Source organism: Microcaecilia unicolor, chromosome 5 (genome assembly GCF_901765095.1).
Source record: "Microcaecilia unicolor chromosome 5, aMicUni1.1, whole genome shotgun sequence".
Classification (NCBI taxonomy): domain Eukaryota; kingdom Metazoa; phylum Chordata; class Amphibia; order Gymnophiona; family Siphonopidae; genus Microcaecilia; species Microcaecilia unicolor.
Window position 1 is genome coordinate 49,148,127 of NC_044035.1, and position 22,965 is coordinate 49,171,091.

General features: G+C 45.7%; 1 protein-coding gene across 3 annotated transcripts in view; it reads right to left on the reverse strand.

The window, feature by feature from the left end:
- Window positions 1-22,965, reverse strand: part of ARMH3 (armadillo like helical domain containing 3) — a 269,393-nt gene that overhangs the window by 14,379 nt on the left and 232,049 nt on the right. For all 3 annotated transcript variants that reach the window (XM_030202857.1, XM_030202858.1, XM_030202856.1), the window contains exon 25: window positions 20,409-20,525. In XM_030202857.1, the coding sequence (XP_030058717.1) occupies window positions 20,409-20,525 (117 nt within the window). The remainder of the gene's footprint in view (window positions 1-20,408; window positions 20,526-22,965) is intronic.

The window sequence follows — 22,965 nt, forward strand, 5'->3', positions numbered from 1 at the left end:
GGTACGGGCTCGACCACATTGGCGCTGAGAAGGGCGGAGAGTTCCTCTGCAAGTACCTGCTTGTGATGGGAGCTGAAGGATTGGGCTCCCGGTGGGCAATTTGGTGGAGTGGAGGCCAAATTCAGGGTGTATCCGCACTGCACTATTTGGAGAACCCACCGGTCGGAGGTTATCAGAAGTCACCTTTGGTGAAAAACTTTCAACCTCCCTCCGACCGGCAGGTCGTCCGGTACGGACACTTTGATGGCGGCTATGTTCCCATGGATCCAGTCAAAAGCCCGTCCATGGCTTTTGCTGTGGAGGCGCAGGGGGCTTGCTCAGGCGCACTCTGTTGACGGGAACGAGCGCGCTGGGACTGTCCCTGTGCCTGAGGAAGCCTTCGGGCCGGATGGGTGTACCTACGCTTGCTATAGGCGTAGGGTGCAGCCTGCCGAGCCCGGAAAAAAACGTCCACCTGCTGAGGTGGATGCTGAAGGCGCCCGGTGGGAGAGCTTGTCGAGAGCGGTTTCCCGCTGGTGTAGTTGGTCCACCAACTGCTCGACCTTCTCGCCGAAAATGTTATCCCCCCGGCAATGGACATCCGCCAGCCATTGCTGGGTGCGGTTGTCCAGGTCAGAGGCACGCAGCCACGAGAGTCTGCGCATCACTATACCTTGGGCCGCAGCTCGGGACACTACATCACAGGTGTCATAGATACCCCTGGACAGGAACTTTCTGCACGCCTTCAGCTGCCTGACCACCTCCTGAAAAGGCCTGGACTGCTCCGGAGGGAGCTTGTCGACCAGGTCCGCCAGTTGCCTCACATTGTTCCGCATGTGAATGCTCGTGTAGAGCTGGTATGACTGGATGCGGGTCACAAGCATGGAAGATTGGTAGGCCTTCCTCCCACACGAGTCCAGAGTGCGAGACTCCCGCCCCTGGGGGCGCCGAGGCGGTATCCCTCGAACTCCGTGCTCTCTTGAGATCAGAGTCCACGACCGCCGAGTCATGAGGCAATTGGGGCCGCATCAACTCTGGGTCAGAGTGGATCCTGTATTGGGACTCCGCTTTCTTGGGGATGGTGGGGTTAGATAACGGCTTCAGCCAGTTCCGAAGCAGTGTCTCTTTGAGGACATTGTGCAACGGCACCGTGGAAGACTCTCTAGGTGGTGATGGATAGTCGAGGACCTCGAGCATCTCAGCCCTTGGCTCATCCACAGAGACCACGGGAAAGGGAATGCAAATAGACATATCCCTGACGAAGGAGGCAAAGGAGAGGCTCTCAGGGGGCGAGAGCTTTCTCTCCGGTGAAGGAGTGGGGTCGGAGGGAAGGCCCACAGACTCCTCTGAGGAGAAATATCTGGGGTCCTCCTCCTCCCCCCACGAGGCCTCTTCCTCGGTGTCGGACATGAGCTCTTGCAGCTCAGACCTCAACTGCGCCCGTCTCGACTGCGAAGAACCATGTCCCCGGTGATGGCGTCGAGCGGTGGACTCCCGCGCTGGCGGGGATGAAGCTCCCTCCATCGACGTCGACTCCACCTGCGTGGCGGTCGACACCGGTGCCACAAGCGGCGTCGGAGGCCGTGGCATCAGGCTAGAGCACACCGGCGCCTCCGTCAACGGCGTCGGGGGCGCAAGCACCCCCAGTGCCGGCACAGCCTGGCGCATCAGCCCTTCCAGAATCCCAGGAAGGATGGCTCGGAGGCACTCGTCAAGGCCCGCTGTTGGGAAAGGCAGGGGTGTCGGTGCCGGAAGCTGCTCGGGTCCAGGAGACGGTACCGAAGCACCCGCGGACTGACGCAGCGACACCTCTTCAACCGAGGGGGAACGCTCCTCTCGGCACTGCCGCTTCCTCGGCGTCGAGTCATCTCTCGAGGTGCCGGAGCTGGCAGTCCCGTGTGCCGTGGGCGACCGATGACGGTGCTTCTTGGTTTTCTTTTGGTGCCCGTCATTGGCGCTCGGCGGTAGAGACGAAGAGGAGGTAGAACCCCCCCCCCCGGCCTCGAGGGATCGGGTCTGACAGGGTTCGGTCCCGATGGCCCTGGGTAGAGGGAGTGGCCGGGGCCAACGGTACCTGTACTCCTGGGGTCGGTGCCGATTTCGTCGACATCGGTGCTGGTACCGAAGATCTGGCCGTCGATACCGATGCCGTCGAGGGGCCGGCGCAAGCTCCAAAAAGACGGTCCCGAAGAACTTGCCTCACCACCTGTGTCCGCTTCCGTAAGCCGAGACACAAGGTACATGTCTTGGTATTATGCTCCGGCCCGAGGCACTGGAGGCACCAAGCGTGGATATCGGTTTGCAAGATCTGCCGGCCGCACCGACCACACTTCTTGAATCCGCTCGGGACCTTCGAGGACATCGACGGAAAAATCGTGTCGGCGAAGTCAAAGTCGTCGATGGTGGTGGTGAAAAGCACACCCGAAAAAGAAACGACTGCACGGCCACAAGGCCGCAACGAGGCGCCCCCGCGCCTAAAGACGACGAGGGGACAAACTTTTTTTTTAATAACACAAAAAAGGGAAGGAAAAGAAACACGCGAACACGTTCGTAGAGAGAAAAAACTTGCGGCTAGGCCGCGATCCGGTTTCCAGGGCTGACAGAGAGAGAGACGATAACATGTCTCTCTCCAGCGCGAAATAGAAAAAAACTGAGCGGGAACGGTAGCGCACGGGAGGGAAGACGGCCACGCATGCGCGGTGGGCGTGCCCTGCGTGCGGGACTGCCGACGAAGTTTTTGTTCCGGTTGGTGAGGGCTGCCGTGGACGTCAACCCAGTCGTGAGAACAAGCAGCCTGCTTGTCCTCGGAGAAACCTCTTTACCTAAATTATTCATGTACGTGTACAGATTAGCATATTTTATACTGTACTCATGTACTTGGAAACTATGCCCCTGTACATTCCTACTAGCAAAGTATGCAAAAACATGTACTTTTATACCAGTCAGTATTTTATAAGAGGCCACATAGACACAAAAATGAATTTATAAAATTACTCCCCATAAGATGTGCATGTAAGATAGGTTCCATGCTAGTCAGCTTCCAACTCAGTCTGTGCTTGTGGTGACAGGCTAGGTGAGAAAGCTTGTACTTTTTTTTTATTTAAAGATTTACAAAATTATTTAAATATAAGAAATGCAAAATATTCATACACCAATATCTTTCTCAGAAATAAAAAGCTTGTATCTTCTAAAAGATAGTATGCATCCATCAACCTCCTCTGCATTGTCTCCAAAAAAATTCACAAAGAAGTGCTAAGTACAGCCATTTGTTTCTCTATTACTGGAAGCCCCTTCTTAACTCTCTACCCTCATCTCCCCTTACGTTCCTACCCGTAACCTCCACTCTCAAGACAAATCCCTCCTTTCAGTACCCTTCTCCACCACCGCCAACTCCAGGCCCCGCACTTTCTGCCTCGCCTCACCCCATGCTTGGAACAAACTCCCTGAGCCCATACGCCAGGCCCCCTCCCTGCCCATCTTCAAATCATTGCTCAAAGCCCACCTTTTCAATGTCGCCTTCGGCACCTAACCACTACACCTCTACTCAGGAAATCTAGACTGCCCCAACTTAACATTTCGTCCTTTAGATTGTAAGCTCCTTTGAGCAGGGACCGTCCTCCTTTGTCAATATGTACAGTGCTGTGTAACCCTAGTAGCGCTCTAGAAATGTTAAGTAGTAGTAGTAGTATTACTGGAAGCCTTTGATCTCCCAGGACTGGTCTGAATTTACAACTTTAAAAAGCGGTTGATTACGTAAAGCCTTAATCCTACAGTGCCAACTAGTAAGACTGCTGATCCACAGGGTGGACTGCAGTGCCACACAGTGAAATTTGCCTAACTAGCTTCTGACACAAAGAATGTGCCTTGGTCCGGCAGACCAAGAGACATCGGAGATCCCAGTGGTGTGTGGGAGAGGAAACTATAATCCCCACCAACCAAAGAGAAGGCAAAAGTGCAAGAGATCAAACACCTACATAACAGTACTTAAAAAGATCACCTCAATGCCACACCAAAGCTACCACCAGCACCCCCAGACCACCCTTGGAAACTATATGACTGGTGAATGTCAGATCAGTTGCAAAGAAATCCCCAGTGATCCATGATGTCATACATGAACAGCATCTTGACATTTTAGGAATAAGTGAAACCTGGCTAAAAGAAAGTGGGGGTTTACCACTGGCTGAAATATGCGCAACAGGTTTCAATATCTAACATCAACCAAGACCAGGAAGATGGGGTGGAGGGGTAGCAGTCTTGATTAGGGATCCAATCAAACTGCGCAGAATCTCCATCCCCCAGCTAAATGAATCAGAATCTTTTTAAATCCATCTTGAAGAGGAGAAAGCAATCTGGCTACTTATGGTATACCGAGCACCTCATAGCAACACATTATCTGTGCAAGAAGTTCTACACCTGATTACTCAAGTGACCCTGAATTACCCTAGGATGGTGACCATGGGAGATTTCCATCTACACATCGAATCCCCAGATACCGCCACAGCTGCTTTTCTGGACATGATGACAGTACTAGGATTCACACAGGTGATCAATTATCCAACCCATGAAAAAGGGTTACTGTCAGACTTGTGAGTTCTTGTGCCAAGTGGAACACTGCTAAGCGTGATGACAAGCCCCAGTACTCTGCTTGGCGGCTGAGCAATCCCGAGGTTCACCTGCGGTGACCGCTGTTCCCCGGAGGTTGAGCCCCCAGATGCGGGTGGCCGGCAGGACTTGTGTGGGAAGCTGAGGAGAGGGGCGCTGAGGAACCAGCCGGATGGGAAAGGAAGGGAATGGTCCTGGTACAAGCAATGTTCAACAGGTAGGCAGCAGGTGAGAGAGTAATCCAGGTATAAGCAATGTTCAACAGGCAGGCAGCAGGCGAGAGAGTAATCCAGGCACAAGCAGTCAGTAATGAGGGACCAGCAGAAGAAGTAGACTACAGAGTTAGTAAGACCTACAAAAGTGGAAGCCGAAGCCCAGAAGCAGAGAAAGACCTCCCAGAAATAGTGCTGGAATCAGCACGTAACAAGAAACAGCTGGGAGGAATACCTGAGGAACACCCAATAGGAGAAGGCAGAGAAAGAACAAGGAAGAGTCCATAGGTAGCCAGGGTAGAAAGCCAGGACAGACAGCCAATCCGCAGAGCAGAGAGGCAGGGCAGAGAACCCGGCATGCAGCGAGTGCCCAGTCAGTGCCTGTCGGAAGAGAAGAGGAGCGCTGACGGAGAGAGGAAGCCGATCGAGCGTGCGCACATGTTTGCCTGCTGGTGAACAGATGGAAGCAGCGCCGCGGAAGGGAACCCCGGCCTCAAAGAACGGAGGAGGACAGCGCCCCAGGAGTGCCATCACCGGCAAGGTGAGGGGCGTGACAGTTACATACTAGATTTTGTATTCTATAAAGGGGTTGACATCCCAGAATTCTGGGACAGCAGTATTGAAATAACACCCCTATCATGGTCAAACCATTTTCTAATTAAATTTTCCCTAAGTGACCACCTGAAAACAAATGGCACCTCCCAGAGTTTGGAAGGAGATCAGAGACAAAAAAAGCTGACTGTTGAGAATTTCCTTGAGGCCTTGGACTATCCACATGTGGATGAAAAGACAACTACTGTGTCAGAACAGGTTGACATTTGGAATACATGCTTAGCCAAGACCGTAGAGAAAACAGCACCACTAAAAAAGGTCCTACCCCAGTCACAAACGCTCATCTTGGTTTTCTCCAGAACTTTGGATCCTTAAATGCAAAGGATGGAAACTGGAAAGCAGGTGGTGGAAATCTCGCCTGGATGAAGACAGGCTTAACTGTAGGAAGCACATGACAAAGTATCGCCAGGCCTTAACATTAATCAAAATACAATATTTCTCTCAATGCATTGCACAGGCTGCCAATTCAACCACGAAGATGTTCAGTATAGTAAACAGCCTACTGCAACCCCCACAACAGAACCAGCCTGCCCAGTTAAAACTGAACTGCAATGATTTTGCCGCATACTTTTCCCACAAAGTTAGAAGTCTCCACCAGGATTTACAGGCAATCCTACCCAGCCTCCAATCAGTTAACAAGGCGTGCACAAACTAGCCCCCCCTCCTGACAGAGACATATGGGATGCTTTTAACCCAATAACAGAAAAGAGCCTTGACAAAATCCTAAGAGACCTTCGACCAACTACCTGCTCCCTTGACCCCTGTCAATCAAAGCCAGTGCAGAAGGCAAGTATGGGTTTCATAGAAGGTGCACTAAAATTGTGAACTCCTCTCTTTCTAATGGGCAACTACCGACAGCATTAAAAAGGGCAACGGTTCACCCTTTGCTAAAGAAAAACAACCTTGACCATGACAAACTTAAAAGTTACCGGCAAGTATCCAACATCCCATTTCTAGGGAAACTTACAGAACAAATAGTCTGTGTTCAACTCAATGATTGGCTAGAAGAGAGAAACTAGCTAGATCTATGTCAATCTGGATTCAGACCCGGTTATGGAACAGAAATAGTCCTCATATCCCTACTAGATGATCTTCACAGAAACCGAGACAAGGGATTTGTCTTGGTGATAGTACTGCTAGATTTCTCAGCAGTTTTTGACACTATGGATCATAATATCAACAGGGATCAATGGAACAGTACTTGCCTGGTTCAGATGCTATCAGACAGGCAACAATCTATAATATTTGGCAGCACCTCATCACCACCATGGGCACTGACCTGTGGGGTAACACAAGGATCGATACTGTTACCCATTCTGTTCAATATCTACCTCAAGCCACTAGCCGAGCTGATTAGGTCAATGGGCACTCAGTTCTACATCTATGTGGATGATTGAATCTACTCGTAGTCGGGGAGACAGCAGATCCAAGATGGCGATGGTATGAGAAGTGTTACCAGACGCGTCTCACTCTTCTTTGCAAACGCCAGCAAGTTGCTCCTTACCTGAACCCCGGAATGGGGAAAAGGAGAGGCAAAGTCAGAGAGATTCCCTCTCTCTCTGACGGGACAAGTAAACTTCGGCAGGCTAAGATGGAAGATTTTGCAGTTGCACTGGGTCCCGGGCAGATTTCTTCTCCGGTAGCTGAGGCTGGGGCTTCTGCGTCGGCCGACAGTGTAGATGGGGCCTCTCTCAGCCCCATCGAACATGCAGCTCCTCCACAACCAGGAAGCCAGCGTCTCCAGAGGAGCCCTGCAGGTTCAACCCCTAGTGGAGAGCAGAGTCTGCAGGGAGGGAGCCCTTTGGAGACAAGGGGAGATCAGAGGGACGACAGTTTGGGAGCTCCAGAAGCGACATCAGCTCCTGTACTGCTTGCAGAGACAGTGAGTATTCTGGAAAATGCTGCTAAAGCACCCCTTCCTGAACTAACATTGGAGAAAATGGAAAAACCAGCTGTAGTGATGCTAGAGTCTCTATGGGACTTAACCTTTACTGCACATTCCTCCTTACAATCTGTGGTAACAAAAAATGCTACAATCATTAAGACTTTATCAGAAACTGCAATAATTCAATTGCAAAAGACTGAAAAACAAGCTGTAGAAGTAAAATCTCTTACTGAAAGAACTAAAAAAAATGGAACTTGTGGGTCAAACATTGATTAAAGATAAGAACTTTACTTCCCGAAGGCTAGAATATCTGGAAAATCAGTCTAAGAGACTTAATTTGAGACTAATAAACTTTCCTAGTTCACCTCTTATTACCCCTGTACAAATGGTAAAAAAATATCTTGTGGAAATATTGGGTATGCCAGAAAATTCACTACCACCAATAACTAGGCGTTTTATTTGCCAACTGATTCTAGAATGGAATCAGAAAAATTTCCTCAAGGTGGTGCAGTGATGAATCTGACTACCTTTTTGGAGTCATCATTAGACGTTATAACGAAAAGAGCAACATTATTAGTCTCATTTGCCTTGGAGATGGATCAGGATGCAGTACTGAGACTTTCTTTAAGACATTTGGATTCAGTTTTTTTGGGGGTCAAAAAATAAGAATATACCCAGACTTATCAAGAGAGACTCAGAAGAAGCGTAAAGCCTTTTTGGCTAAGCACAACAAACATTGTAAACAAACAAGTAAAACCGAGTTTCTCTGGGCCCCTAACACAAGTGGACACATACTTGACATCAAACTTTCTTCTGGGAAGTATGAACTCCCCCTCAAATCACTAGTCAGGAACCTTGGAATACAGTTAGATTCAACGCTTACTCTGATTTCCCAAATCCAAGCAAACTTCAAGAGCTGCTTCTACTATTTGCGACAACTATCCTGTCTTTCTCTTTACATTGAGAAGGAAAATCTTATCCCAGTTGTGCATGCCATGATAACATCAAGACTGGGTTACTGTAATGCACTCTACAATGGTCTGACTTCAAAGGATCTGCACCAGCTCCGATTCAGAATGCTGCAGCAAGACTCATAGAAGGTTGCAAGCAATGTGACCACATCACACCATTTCTGCAAAAACTTAATTGGTTACCAGTATTAATACAGGGCTAAATTTAAAACTCTACGTCTGACCTTCAAGGCTCTTAAAGGAAATGGCCCCGAGAACCTGAAGAACAGGATGACCCTCTACACACCTCCAAGGACACTAAGGTTCTCCCAAGGTCCTAATCCCACCCTCTCCAAAAGACATTACAGAATGTGATACTGCAAGCAAGCCTTCTCTGAAGTAGCCCCCACACTCTGGAATGCATTCCCTGAAAGGGTCCGCTTAACACAAAACTATCTCTACTTCAGGAAGCAGGTAAAAGCTTGGCTTTTCAACCAGGCCTTTAATGGAAGAAGTGACTAAGTCACACACACTAGTGCCACAGGCTGCACAAACCGCAGCAGGACATGTTTATCCATTCCTACCCTAGCTGAGATAACATTTAATCATCTCTCTGACCTTATGTGCAACTTTTTTAAAATTAGTCACCTTATTTTCTAACTCCTCATACTCTCTTACCTATCTATGTGTTTCATCTTTTCTTATACCCTACGCGGTCTATTAAAATGTTCTATTACATATTGTGTTGACATTGTAAGTAGGATACTATGCCATACTTTGTATTGTTATTTGAATATTTTTACTGCTGTAATTGCCTATTGCTTATGTTTGATTTATTCTTACTGTACACCGCCTTGAATGAATTCTTTCAAAAAGGCGGTAAATAAATCCTAATAAATAAATAAATATTGTATCATACAAAGTTGATGAGCTGCAAAGTGGTTAACAGCATTATTCCCTTGAAACATCTCCTTTCACAACCAGTACAAGAATTGAGGCCCCGAAGCTCAGAAGCAAATTTGAGAGCTAGAGGCCATTAGCACCTGACTAGCCCCTGCATTTATTAGTGCTGAATGCTGAGAGCTGGCGATTGTGTGAACCAACAAGCTCGCCGGCTCCCAGCACAGTGAGCATGCAAATGCATACAGATGGGCTGATTCCCTAATTCCTCCCCAATGCTCAGCAGACAATGCTCCAAACAAGGGCACTCTTCCTGCTGTCAACCCTACGCCAGGTTGTGCCGAGCCATACAGATGAATGGGGAGACAGGGAACAAAGGTGAAGGCAGGGGGCGTCTGCAGGAAAAGATATAAAACCTGATCAAATCTGGATTCTTCATCAGGAAAGAACAGTACTGCACATATTTTGGAAAAGCAATTGACAGCCATATTCTATTCTGTTCTGGATCAAATTTTGTTAGTTAAAAATGAACTAGTGTACCTATAGTAAAAGAACAGCTTAAAAATAAATTACATTTGATAATGATTTGTTGCTGAAAATGAATGGGGTTTAAGCTCAAATATGTACAAGCAAAGAGAAAGCTGAGGGCTTCTGATCTGTAAGAACTACCAGAGCACCAAAATATAGAAATAGAAAATTTAATAAGCAGTTGTAAAATCAATACGTACTGGGTGACTGACATCTCTTCCTCCTCCTTCCCCCCTCTGGCATTCTGGGCATACGCTCAAGAGCTGTGCTTAACGCACAACTCTTCAGCACAGGTGCCAGGCACCATGCTTCCGCCAAACTCCCTAATGCTCAACGCTATGAGCGTGCCTAAATTTGCATCTCATTAGTGTTAAGAATTAGGGAGTTCCTTCGCTGCACTGATCAAGTGGTATTTTTCTGGCGCTGTTCTGAACAGCACGGGAGTTTTGAGCATCTGTCCCTGAGGATCTTTGTCAGGAGCCATTTCTTTCTTTCTTCATAGACACCTCAATCACAACAGAGGAGTGAAGGAGCTGGACTTTATTGAAACCGGATGTCAATGGGACCTCATATTTCATACCCATCTTCTTGAAAACAGGCTGATTGGTATGTGGAGTCTGCCACATGGAAATTTGTTGGCCTGGTAGAAAGTCATGAATTGGTACCGCAACAGTGGCCTTTGGGCCCTCTATAAATTTCAAGAGTCTCTGGTTCTGCTTCCTGTTGAAGTGGGAACAGTACCTCTCTTGTTATTGTCAAACAATTTTGGATAGATATCTTCATATGGAGACTCATTTGGAGCTAGAGGATGTGATGGATCATGCAGAAATCCAGTAGAGTATTCCTGTGCTTCTAGAGAGGACTCTGGAGAAATAAATTCTGGGTCTAGGAAGCTCTCCAGAGCACTTCCTATGTCAAAACATAGGAAGGAAGTTGGTAATTACTGGCCTCCTTTAGGCTCTGAATCTGAACTGGAGAGAGATTATTGAGTCCTGGGAAAAAGACGACTTCTCTGCACAGAATTTGTGCTAGTGGATTGAGATTATGTCACACTCAGCTGTTTACACTGAAAGTTAGGTAAAACCTTATAATACCCCTTAACAAACTTGCTGAACATCTTTTGAAAGGCATTTGAACAGGTGGAGAGGATTTATTGCTACCACCACCAAAATTATGGTGAACAGCTGGTTGTTACGCAGGGGGAAGAATTTATGAAATAGTGAGCCAGAAGAGTAGTGCAGCATATCTAAGCCATTAGGACAGAAAGAACTAAATTCTATAAATGCCGCTGAAAAAAAGCGCTTAGTGCTATTCTATAAACGTTGGTTAAATTTAGGTGCCATTTATAGAATAGTGCTTAGTCCCGGGAACCACCATTACATTTAGGTGTAATCATTTATATCAACGAAACCTTGGCAGTGGCGTAGCCAAAGAGCCAATTTTGGGTGGGCCTGAGCACAAAGTGGGTGGGCACAAATTTTCTCTCTCCCCCCCCCCTCCCCAAAATTGGCTGTCTGGCTACCCACTGCCCCGAACCCCCCCCAAGCCACCGCTGCAGGTTTCTCCGGCACCACCTACCGTCACCCAATGGGCCTTCTTTCCCCTCCCTCCGTCGGGCAGCGCCAGCCTAACTGTACAACAAAGCTGCACGGCACCGGGTCCGTCAGCATGCTGCTGCTAGCCTCCTACCTTGTCATTTTTCGGCAGAGGTGTTAGTTCTGCTGCTAAATCTGCAGTGGATCCACGCGGTGCCAGGGCTGTCTCTCTGTACGCTGCTGCGACTGCTTCCTCTGCGATAGCCCCGCCTCACCTCCGATACTCTTTCTGAAGAGGCGGGGCTAGCGCAGAGGAAGCAGTCGTAGCAGCGTACAGAGAGACAGCCCTGGCACCGCGTGGATCCGCTGCAGATTTAGCAGCAGAACTAACACCTCTGCCAAAAGATGAGAAGGTAGGAGCTAGCGGCAGCATGCTGACGGACCCGGTGCTGTGCAGCTTTGTTGTACAGTTAGGCTGGCGCGCGCTGCCCGACGGAGGGAGGGGAAAGAAGGCCCATTGTGTGCTCCGTTGATGGGTGGGCCTGAGCCCAAATTGGGTGGGCCCAGGCCCGCCCAGGCCCACCCGTGGCTACGCCCCTGAACCTTGGTGTAAATCTCTGCACCTAATATCCTCATTATTCTACAACAACATGCATAAATTGTGAGAATGTCCCTGATCCACCCATGGCTGCAAACTGGGGGCGCAAATTTTAGTGACTTTTACAGAATTTGGGGGACCAATCAAGACAAGACTAAAATATCCAACACACAGGAACACCCACATTGAACAAAGACAGACCAAGACAGAAAATATCAGAAAATACATTCAACTCACAAAGGCACATAAGGGAAAGAGCTCCTCTAAAAGGAGGTAAGGCCCAAGTCCCATAAGGCACAAGCTTTTAACTCTGTGTCATGCCTTCCAGCTAATCCTTTGTGGCAGGACTTATAAAGTTACTTCGCAGGTCGGTGGATAGAACTTCTGCCAAAGAGGATCAATTTGAATGTGCATAGTGCCCTTACTCAACTTTCCTCAGTGATTTTAGAAAACAGTTCCATGGTATAGAGCATGGCAGGTCACAACTTTAGTGCTACTTATCTTTATATCTCAGTATTCTTATCACATGTGCTTTTGAGAAATCCTGAGTTGCAATGTAGCAAACCACAGACTGCCATCTGCTCGTAACCCAAAAACCTCAACAAGGACTCCCTTGTTTTGCGGCGCTGCGTCAGGAGGAGGAATCTGCAATATGACGGTTTGGTTCAAGATGGCAGCAAGTTATAAACAAACAGGTGACAGAGACAAAAGGATAGTGAGCATAAAAATGTGCAATCAAGGGACTCAAGACGGTATTGTAAACCTGAGTGAATACAGATTAACTAGTAAACATTTACAAGAGTTCTCTGCTTATACTTTCACACCGCATTTCCTTTTGAGGTGTGCCTGTATTTCTGAATGTACACTTTTATCACCAGAACCTGGTCCTTTTCTCTCACTGCCCACAATCATTTATATATCACACTATTCACATTTTTTCTTTTTTTTTGCCAGACGCTACTACACACTTATACTTGCAGTAACCAGCTTTTTTTTTTGTTTTCATAGCTTTTTTTGTTGCTTATCTTTTGTGCTAATTTTTAATTGTTCGTTTACATAGTAACATAGTAGATGACGGCAGAAAACGACCTGCATGGTCTATCCAGTCTGCCCAACAAGATAAACTCATATGTGCTACTTTTTGTGTATACCTTACCTTGATTTGTATCTGTCATTTTCAGGGCACAGACCGTATAAGTCTGCCCAGCACTATCCCTGCCTCCCAACCACCGGCTCTGGGCCAGACCGTATAAGTCTGCCCAGCACTATCCTCGCCTCCCAACCACCAGCCCCGCCTCCCACCACTGGCTCTGCCACCTAATCTCAGCTAAGCTTCTAAGGATCCATTCCCTCGGAACAGGATTCCTTTATGTTTATCCCACGTGTGTTTGAATTCTGTTACCGTTTTCCTCTCCACCACCTCCCAAGGGAAAGCATTCCAAGCATCCACCACTCTCTCTGTGAAAAAATACTTCCTGACATTTTTCTTGAGTCTGCCCCCCTTCAATCTCGTATCGTGCCCTCTAGTTCTACTGCCTTCCCATCTACAGAAAAAGTTCGTTTGCGGATTAATACCTTTCAGATATTTGAACGTCTGTATCATATCACCCGTTTCTCCTTTCCTCCAGGGTATACATGTTCAGGTCAGCAAGTCTCTCCTCATACGTCTTGTAACGCAAATCCCGTACCATTCTCGTAGCTTTTCTTTGCACCGCTTCAATTCTTTTTACATCCTTAGCAAGATACGGCCTCCAGAACTGAACACAATACTCCAGGTGGGGCCTCACCAACGACTTATACAGGGGCATTAAAATCTGTTTTCTTCTGCTGGTCACTCCCCTTTCTATACAGCCTAGCAAACTTCTACTTATGGCCACCGCCTTGTCACACTGTTTCGTCGCCTTCAGATCCTCAGATACTATCACCCCAAGATCCTTCTCCCCGTTGGTACCTATCAGACTCTCTCTGCCTAACACATACGTCTCCCGTGGATTTCTACTCCCTAAGTGTTGCGTTCTCAAGGGCCTTGGCATTCTGTCAGGTCCTCGAGGCAGGACTGGAGTTTGTGAGCCCTTGGGCCACTGCCGAGGAGCGGCAGCGGCAGGCAAGACCACCTTGGAACTGGATACCCCGAAGAGCAGTACTGGAACTCTGGACTGGAGTAGTACAGGCAGGCAACTAGAACAGACGAAACAGGAACAGCTTCACCTGCACTTAGCCACCGTTCCTCTGGAGTTGAGCTCCGAAGTGCAGGTGACCGGCAGGACTTGCAGGATAAGGCAGGAACTGAAGATCCAGAGGACCCACCTGGGTCTGGGATACACGAGGGAGACCAGACTAGGAACTAAACACAGACAGTGTGCTGCTGCACAGCCACTAGCAAGACCCAGAAGACAGACCAAGGAACACAAGGCGTACAGAAGCCTAGCAGGAGCAAGGACTAGGGCAGCATACACACTAGGCAGAACGGGGATCCGGGAATACCCACAGGGTAAACCCTCTAGCTAGGTGGAGACAGGATACAGGAATAACCACCCAGGAAATACACACTAGCTAGACAGATACAGGATTCAGCATATACACTCAGGATATACAAGCAGGGTAGGCACACAGGCTAAGCAAGGCAGGACTTAGGGTAAAGAGAGCAAACCAGGAAGAACAGGCCAGGGGTCTTGGGCTGGCAGCAGAGCAAACAGAGTAACCAGGAATAACAGGCCAAGGGTCTTTGGGGCAGACAGGAGAACAGACAGAGCAAACCAGGACAAAGGCTTCACCCCAACCCAGGGTAAGCCAGGGACAGAGGCTTCACCCCAACACAGGGTAAGCCAGGAACAGAGGCTTCACCCCAACACAGGGTAAGCCAGGAACAGAGGCTTCACCCCAACACAGGATAAGCCTGGAGCAGAGGCTTCACCCCAAACACAGGGTAAGCCAGGAACAGAGGCTTCACCCCAAACACAGGGTAAGCCAGGAAGGACCCGCAGTCCACAGACAGACAGTGGCAGGGAAGACCCCCCAAGGAAGGACAACAGAGACACAGACACAGAAAGAAACTGGGCTGGAACCCAGAGAGAGGCTAAGCAGTAGTGCAGCAGACACTTACTAACCTGACCTGGCCTAAGAGCATAACACTTATGCAAAGGCCCTGACTGCAAGCACAGCACTTCCTTATGAAATCTCTCACTGATGAGTCACCAGCAGTAGGACAGAAGCAGGAAGTACACTGACCCCAAAGAGAGGCTTGACACACATAGGAAGTGAGCCCACAGGAAAGACAAGCAGGAGCCATCTTGGAAGCTGGCACAGAGCCGGTGGCAGCCATCTTAGATGCTGGCTCCCTAGAGAGGCATAGCCCACACAGGTGAGGTCTAGTGAAGCAATCAGCACAGAGACTAGAGACAAGACAAACACAAACACAGATAGAAGCCAGCAGAGCTGCTGACCCCCAGAAAGAAGGTAAGGCTGAGGGTGGTCACGGCCACAGACGTGACACTAAGTGCATCACTTTGCATTTCTTCGCATTGAATTTTAATTGCCAAACCTTAGACTATTCTTCTAGCTTCCGCAGATCCTTTTTCATGTTTTCCACTCCCTCCCGGGTGTCCACTCTGTTACAAATCTTAGTATCATCCGCAAAAAGGCAAACTTTACCTTCTAACCTTCAGCAATGTCACTCACAATATATTGAACAGAATCGGTCCTAGCACCGATCCCTGAGGCACTCCACTACTCACTTTTCCCTCCGAGCGAATTCCATTTACCACCACCCTCTGGCGTCTGTCCGTCAACCAGTTCCTAATCCAGTTCACCACTTCGGGTCCTATCTTCAGCCCATCCAGTTTGTTCAAGAGCCTCCTGTGGGGAACCGTGTCAAAAGCCTTGCTGAAATCTAGGTAGATTACGTCTATATCACACCCCTGATTTAATTCTCCAGTCACCCAGTCAAAGAATTCAATGAGATTCGTTTGGCATGATTTCCCTTTGGTAAAACCATGTTGTCTCGGAACTTGCAACTTATTGGCTTCCAGGAAATTCACTATCCTTTCCTTCAGCATCGCTTCCATTACTTTTCCAATAATCGAAGTGAGGCTTACCGGCCTGTAGTTTCCAGCTTCTTCCCTATCACCACTTTTGTGAAGAGGGACCACATCCGCCGTTCTCCAATCCCATGGAACCTCTCCCGTTTCCAATGATTTATTAACAAATCTTTAAGAGGACCCGCCAGCACCTCTCTGAGCTCCTTTAATATCCTGGGGTGGATCCCGTCCGGTCCCACAGCTTTGTCCACCTTTAGCTTTTCAAGTTGTTTATACACAAAAGGATAGTTACAGAATAATTGTGTTGTCTACGTCCACCCATTGGGTAATTACTCCTTTTTATACTGTTTTTATTATGTATACATATAATGTTTAATTTTTATGTGATGTTTGTATTATATATATTTTTCTATTTTAGATCACTATAGGCCCTATTGTTTTTAGCATGTGCACAAAATTAGTGTGAGCTGTGTAGGCGCCCGAAGGAATATTGTGGGCACTTACACAGCATGCGCTAATGGCTAGAGCACTAAAAAAGCTAACGCGCCTCTAGCGCGGCTTAGTAAACAGGGACCTTTGTTTTTGTATGTTTTTAGACTCCTGAGGCAGGCATCTTGCCGAAACATGGTGCCATGTCGAGTCTTACATATGTCGCCCCTCTGTGGTTTTTGTGTATGTCTTGTTGGTCATACTGCTCCCTTTTCTTTTCCTGGTATTGTGTTTGCAGTTGATCATGTTCCTCTACTTTGTGGAATCCTGTACATTAAATTTTAACTGCCAGACTCTTGACCACGCTTCTAATGTCTGATCCCTTCTCATGTTTTCTACTCGCTCCAGGATATCCACTCTATTGGCTACCTCTCCATGTCATCCACAAAAAGGAAAACTTTTCCTTCCAATCCTTCAGTAATGTCTCTCACAAATATATTAAACAGAATTAGCCCCAGCACTGACCCCTGAGGCACTCCACTACTCACCCTCATTTCCACTGAAGAAATTATGAGCACAAGTTATGCATTATGGAATAGGGTTAAAAAGGTTAGAGATTGATAAAAGTCTGTACAGCTCTGGAAATTATCAAATTGACAGAGCTTACATGATCTCTGGGATTTATGGTCCCTGGAATTTATGGGGCCCCTACAAACAGGCCTGGGAAAGGAGACTAGTGTAAACAGTAAGATGTTGCCAGACCTTGGAAATCAGATAAGCCCTGAGAAAGACAGTCTTGCAGAAGAAGGAACTATTGTCTGAAACAGGTATATATCTTGTAAGAAGAATATTTTGGGACAAGAGAACAGAATAACATCCAGTTATGTTACTGTATGATTCTCTCCTGAGAAATGTATTTGTAATTGATAAGCAGAATAATAAAGAATTGCCTTTCTCATATGCTAGCCCTCATAGTCTTTTATCTCTCTCTAAATTGTGGGTGGTTGGTGAGTACTAATTTGGGAGGTGATACAAGCAGCCTTACTTAATTAAAACACCACCAAGCAGACTCCATTTACCACCACCCCCTGCTGTCTGTTAGTTTCCTATCCAGTTTACCACTTTGGGTCCTACATTCAGTCCTCTCAGATTATTTATGATTCTTCTGTGAGGGAGCGCATCAAAGGCATTGCTGAAATCCAAATACATTTCATCCTGTGCATGTCCTTCAACCAAAGAAGCTACTAAGTAGTAAATTTAAAACAAATTAGAGAAAATATTTCTTCACTCAATGAGTAATTAAACTCTGGAATTTGTTGCCAGAGAATGTGGTAAAAGCAGATAGCTTAGCAGGGTTTAAAAAAGGTTTGGATAATTTCCTATAAGTCAAGTCCATAGCCATTATTAAGATGGACTTTGGAAAATCCACTGCATATTCTGAGACAAGTAGCATAACATTTTTTTTTTGCTGTTCTGGGATCTTGCCAGGTACTTGTGACCTGGATTGGTCACTGCTGCAAGCAGAAAGGACCTTCGGTCTGTCCCAGTATGGCAATGCTTATGTTCCTACTCTCCACAAAGCCATTCTGAGCATTTTCCAGTTTACCAATTCCATTCCTATCTTTTCTCCTTTCCCCAATATATCTGAAAAAGGTCTTGTCACCTCTCAACATCTTTAGCCATTTTTTCTTCCAGCTGGTCTTTTTTTTTTATTTCCTTATGGGACATAAATACAAGAGGAAACTGCAGTGGCCAACACCACAACAGGCTCTAGTGGTTAGTGGGTGAATCGATACCTTTGTCCCTGGACCCTTACTGATGGATATTTATCTGGGCAGCCAGCTGAGAGCTGTGGGGAAACAAAAAGGTCCCCTACTCTCTCTTCAATATCACTCTCAGCCCAGAGGAATGAGTACTTCCACTGCAATCACTGGGCATTGCAGACATTGGCATCAGTGAATTTGATTGAAGCTGTGCCTACTGTGCCCAGAAGGAAAGGGAGGAGAAGTGAGCAGAATGAGTGGCTTGGGTTATGCAGAGATCAACTGAGTGTGATGGAGATGTGGATAATCAGCAGGATGCCTTATAGAGTGGACATTATACTAGAGATACAACCCTGGTCTCAGTTGAAGAAGCTGCTGGTGCCCTTTCGAGCAGACCAGCTTTGGTGACACCCAATCGTTTTGGCTTTCAGTACCTCTGGAAGAGTCTGATGGTTCTGGCTGAGACATGGCATAGGATCCAGATGAAATAAGAATTTAAATTACAGCAAATTCTCTTTTGTATTTAAAGAAAGAAAGGAAAACAATATAAAACATTGGATAAGAGACAGAGGCTAACCCCCAGATTCTATACACAGGGTCCTATTGTATATATGGCACCTAAAATTAATGAGCAGTAGGCAATTACGCCTAAGCATATTCTAAATAGCGCACATAAATCTATGTGCGCTATTTAGAATACGCTTAGGCATAGTTTATACGACTGAATCTATATGCCTCCATTTACGCCAACAGAAAGCTGGTGTAATTCCCTGAGCTTAGATTTACGTACACTAGCCCATATTTTATAACAACGCATGTAGATTTTGGAGCGCCCATGAAATGCCCATTTACATGCCTTTAATCATGCCCCTTTTTGCCTGTGTGCATTAGAATGTAGGCACAGTAGATTACCGAATATACTTAGCAATGTACATGCGTAAATTCTAATATTTGCCAATTAATGCTCATTATTGCTTGTTAAGAGTTGTTAATGCTTAACAGCTTGTTAAAACGATTAATCTACGTGTGTAGTTATAAAATATGCCTGGACTTATGTATGGAATTGCGCGCTATACAGAATGTGGGAGATAGCATTTCTGGGTCCTGAAATTTAGGCACTATGAGTTGAGAGCTGGCATTTACACGAAGTTTCAGCTGGCGTAAATACTGATGTTCAACTTTAGGTATGAGAAACAACTCCAAGCACTATTCTATAAACAGGGCTCACCTTGGAGCGCCCTTTATAGAATACTGCTTAGAGCTGACTATTATTTTCCGATGCCAATTTTTGAGTGCCATTTATAGAATTCCCCCCCCCCCCCCCCACCCAACATCTTGAAGAATCAGGAGAGTTTTGTTTTCACATCCACTTGGCACAGTGAAAAAATGCAAAACTGAAGCGATAAGGAGACTACTGCATGCAGGAAAAACTGTACTTACTGAGAAGCTTATACTTAGCTCTGAGCTCTGGGAGAGCTGTTCAGTCCCAGCCTCAGGGAAATTGCAAAAAATAACTGTTGGACTACGCTGAGAGTAAAGAAGTTTCTTGATTTCATATACTGTTGTTTTGCAACACTGTGCATTTCCTTATGTGAAGGATTAGATGAACAGTATACATTTGCATTCATTACAATTTAAGACGCCGAAATACAGCCGCTTTGTCAAGTCTTTTGATTAAATATTACGTATAAGGACCATTGCATCTCCCTTGTGTCCTTTGGAAGAGTCTACTTACCCTACACTTCAGTTGGTGTGTATCAATAAAGAACTTTGGGTCATCAATAAAGAACTTTATTTGTCCCAGTCTTGAAGACCCAGTGTTGCTTTTTTTGTTTGTATACTTTCTGTGTATGCTGTATTACCCTCTCTATTTGTGTTACAGTCTTGTTTACTAGCATATTTCTATGTGCATATTTGGCTATCCAATTTAATACAAGACTTTTCTACACCCAACAATACAGTTTACACACAGAAAATACTTTAAAATATTACTCTCTTAAATACAGCTACCATATAAATGCATAGGAGAGTTCGGTGAAAAGGAGGTTCTCAAATGAGGATAAGGGTGAAAGAGAGTAGACAAAGGAGTAATCTAAGGAAACATTTCTTTATAGATAGGGTTATAAGATACATGTAACAGCATCCCAGTGGATGAGGTGGTGACAAAGACAGTAGCTGAATTCAAGAAAGCATGTGATCTCTGAGGGAGAGGACAGGATTGTAGAACTTAACAGTTGGTATGGACAGGCAGACTGGATTGGTTGTAGGGTCTCTATCTGTTACCATTTTCTATATTTCATTTTACAAATTAATACAGTTCATTGATTTAGTATAAAATAAAATAATTTTCTTCATTTTTTAAGCAAATGGCAGTTTACCAGATCCTTGAAGAAGGCAGCCTCTTTGTGTTGCTCTGAGTATCGTTCATACTGATCAAGCCCATCTTGAAGCTTCAAAGTCAGGGTGTCGTAGTTGGATCGTACAACCTCCAACACCTGAAATAAAACAACTGAAGCATTCAGTCACAAGATACTGTTTATAGAAACCTAGGAAACTATTCATCTTAGGGTCTAAGCTCATGAGCAACTATAATTGCTGCTTTTGTGTAACCTAGCCCCTTACTCCTTACTGTAATGTGACTCATTACTGTATCTAAAAATATAGATAATAGCAGATAAGGACCACAGGGCCAATTTAGTCTGTCTAAAGTACTTCTTATCGCATACTGCAGTCTCTATTAGATCCGAGGCTTTTCTTTACTACTTTGTGACTAGGGACCATCTGTGCTTACCTCATTCTTTCTAAAATTCTTCTGGTGTTACTACCTCCATCACTTCTTCAGAAAACAAAGGTGGTCATCTGTAGCAGATTTTCTCCAAGGCAGCTTTTGCATGGAACTGGTCAGTCTACTATGTATAGCTCATAGAATTCAACTCCAAGAGGAGGTGGGTGGGTATGTAAGAATATCTATTCTGCTATCCTTGGAGAACATCTGCTACAGGAAAGTTACTTTGTTTTCCCCAAGTACAGGCAGAAAATGATATTTGTACAGATGGGAATCTCTAGCTATCAAGGCTGCCTTAAATAGAAGATTGTGAACAAAAATAACAGCTGCAAAAGGCAGGGCCCTTTGAGGTTCTGCAATTGTCCTCTCTCTTTTTTATAGGAAACCTGAAACAGAAAGAAATGGGTCAATAGATTCTAGACCCCATTTAGATCATGAAGGACTGTCTGACCAAACTGAGTGTCTCACTGGGAGACCTGTTCCCAACAGCAGTGAAAAGTGAATGTGTGGACTGAAGACCATGTTGCAACTCTACATATTTCCTCTATGGAGGCTGGTCTCAAGTGGCCTACTGACACAGCCATGGCTATGTCATCATGAGCCGCGACGTGACCCTCCAGAGACAGCCAAGCTTGGGCATAAGTAAATAAAATGTAGTCTGCTAGCCAATTTGAAAAGAGTGAATTTGCCAATGGCAGCCCCCATCCTGTTGGGATCAAACAAAACAACAAACTGGGTGGACATTCTATGGACTTTAGTCCACTCCAGATAGAAGGCCAAGGCCCTCTTACAGTCCAAAGTTTCCAGTGTGCTTTCACCTTTGTGGGCATGAAGTTTTGGAACATATGTTGGTAGAACAACTGACTATTAAGATGGAACTCCAACACTACCTTAGGAAGGAATGTGTGCAAGACCACTCTATTGTTAAAAAAAACTTATTGTAAGGTGGATCAGCTACTAGGGCCTGGAGCTCACTAAAGTTACAGGCTGAAGTGACCACCACCAAACATTGGACCTTCCAGGTCATGTACTTCAGGTGACAGGTATTTAGCAGCTTTAAAGGAGCTTTCATCAGCTGGGTTAACATGAAGTTGAGATCCCATGACACTGTAGGGGGCTAAATGGGAGGCTTTACGAAGCAAAATAAGGGCTGCACTGAAGATAGTTTTATCTTATACCCAATGATGGAAAGCCCTCACCACCATCTCAATTTCATGTACATAGTTCTCTGACACTGGATACAATTTTTAAAGCCAGTGGGAGCTTTTTGCTGGGACAAATCGGGAAAAATAGTCACAGTGAAATCAAATGACCCAATTGTGAAAGATACCTGGCTGCTGTCCATGGCCTAAGAGGGCCTTATGGGCTGCAGAAAAGAAATAAAACTTAAAAAGTGCTGAAAAACCTAACAAAGAGAAACTACCAGGAATTAAAAAAGTTACGGATTAATTATCAGAATTTGTGCAGGACAATGATTTAGTAGACAAATTTCAGTATGGTTTTCATAAAGCTTACAGTGTTGAGTTGCTCCTACTATCTGCAGTGAATAAGTTAAGACTTGGTATGGATCAGAATATTTGTTTCTGTATGTTTTTGTTAGACGTTACCTCTGCTTTTGATATGATTGACCACATATTATTGTTACAAAATCTTTATGATTTGGGAATTAGAAGAAATGTACTGCAGTGGTTTGTATCATATTTACAGGGGAGCACTTTTCAGGTTAAGATCCAGGGATCCCTCTTTAAATCATTTGAAATCAGGAGGGGAGCCCTTAGGGGTCAGCACTTTCTGCACTATTGTTTAGCCTGTTTTGGGCTTCTTTAGTATCAGGGTTTAAAGAGCTGAAAGTTCTATACAGAATGTATGCGGATGACATCCAATTTTTTTTTTTTTGCTCTTGAGAAAGACTCCCCAGATCCAAGTTCTCATTTAACTCTTTGTCTTGATAAGATTAATCAATGGATGCTTGACCATAAACAATTTTTGAATTTAACCAAAACCGAGATTACGTATGTGGGGAGATCTTTAGACTCCTCTTTGCCACCTGCCTTATCATATCAAGGTGAAGGAATTGGTTGCCAGTGTTTTATAGAGTGTATTATTATAAGATGTTCTTTTTGATTTATAAACAGACAGGACAAAACAGA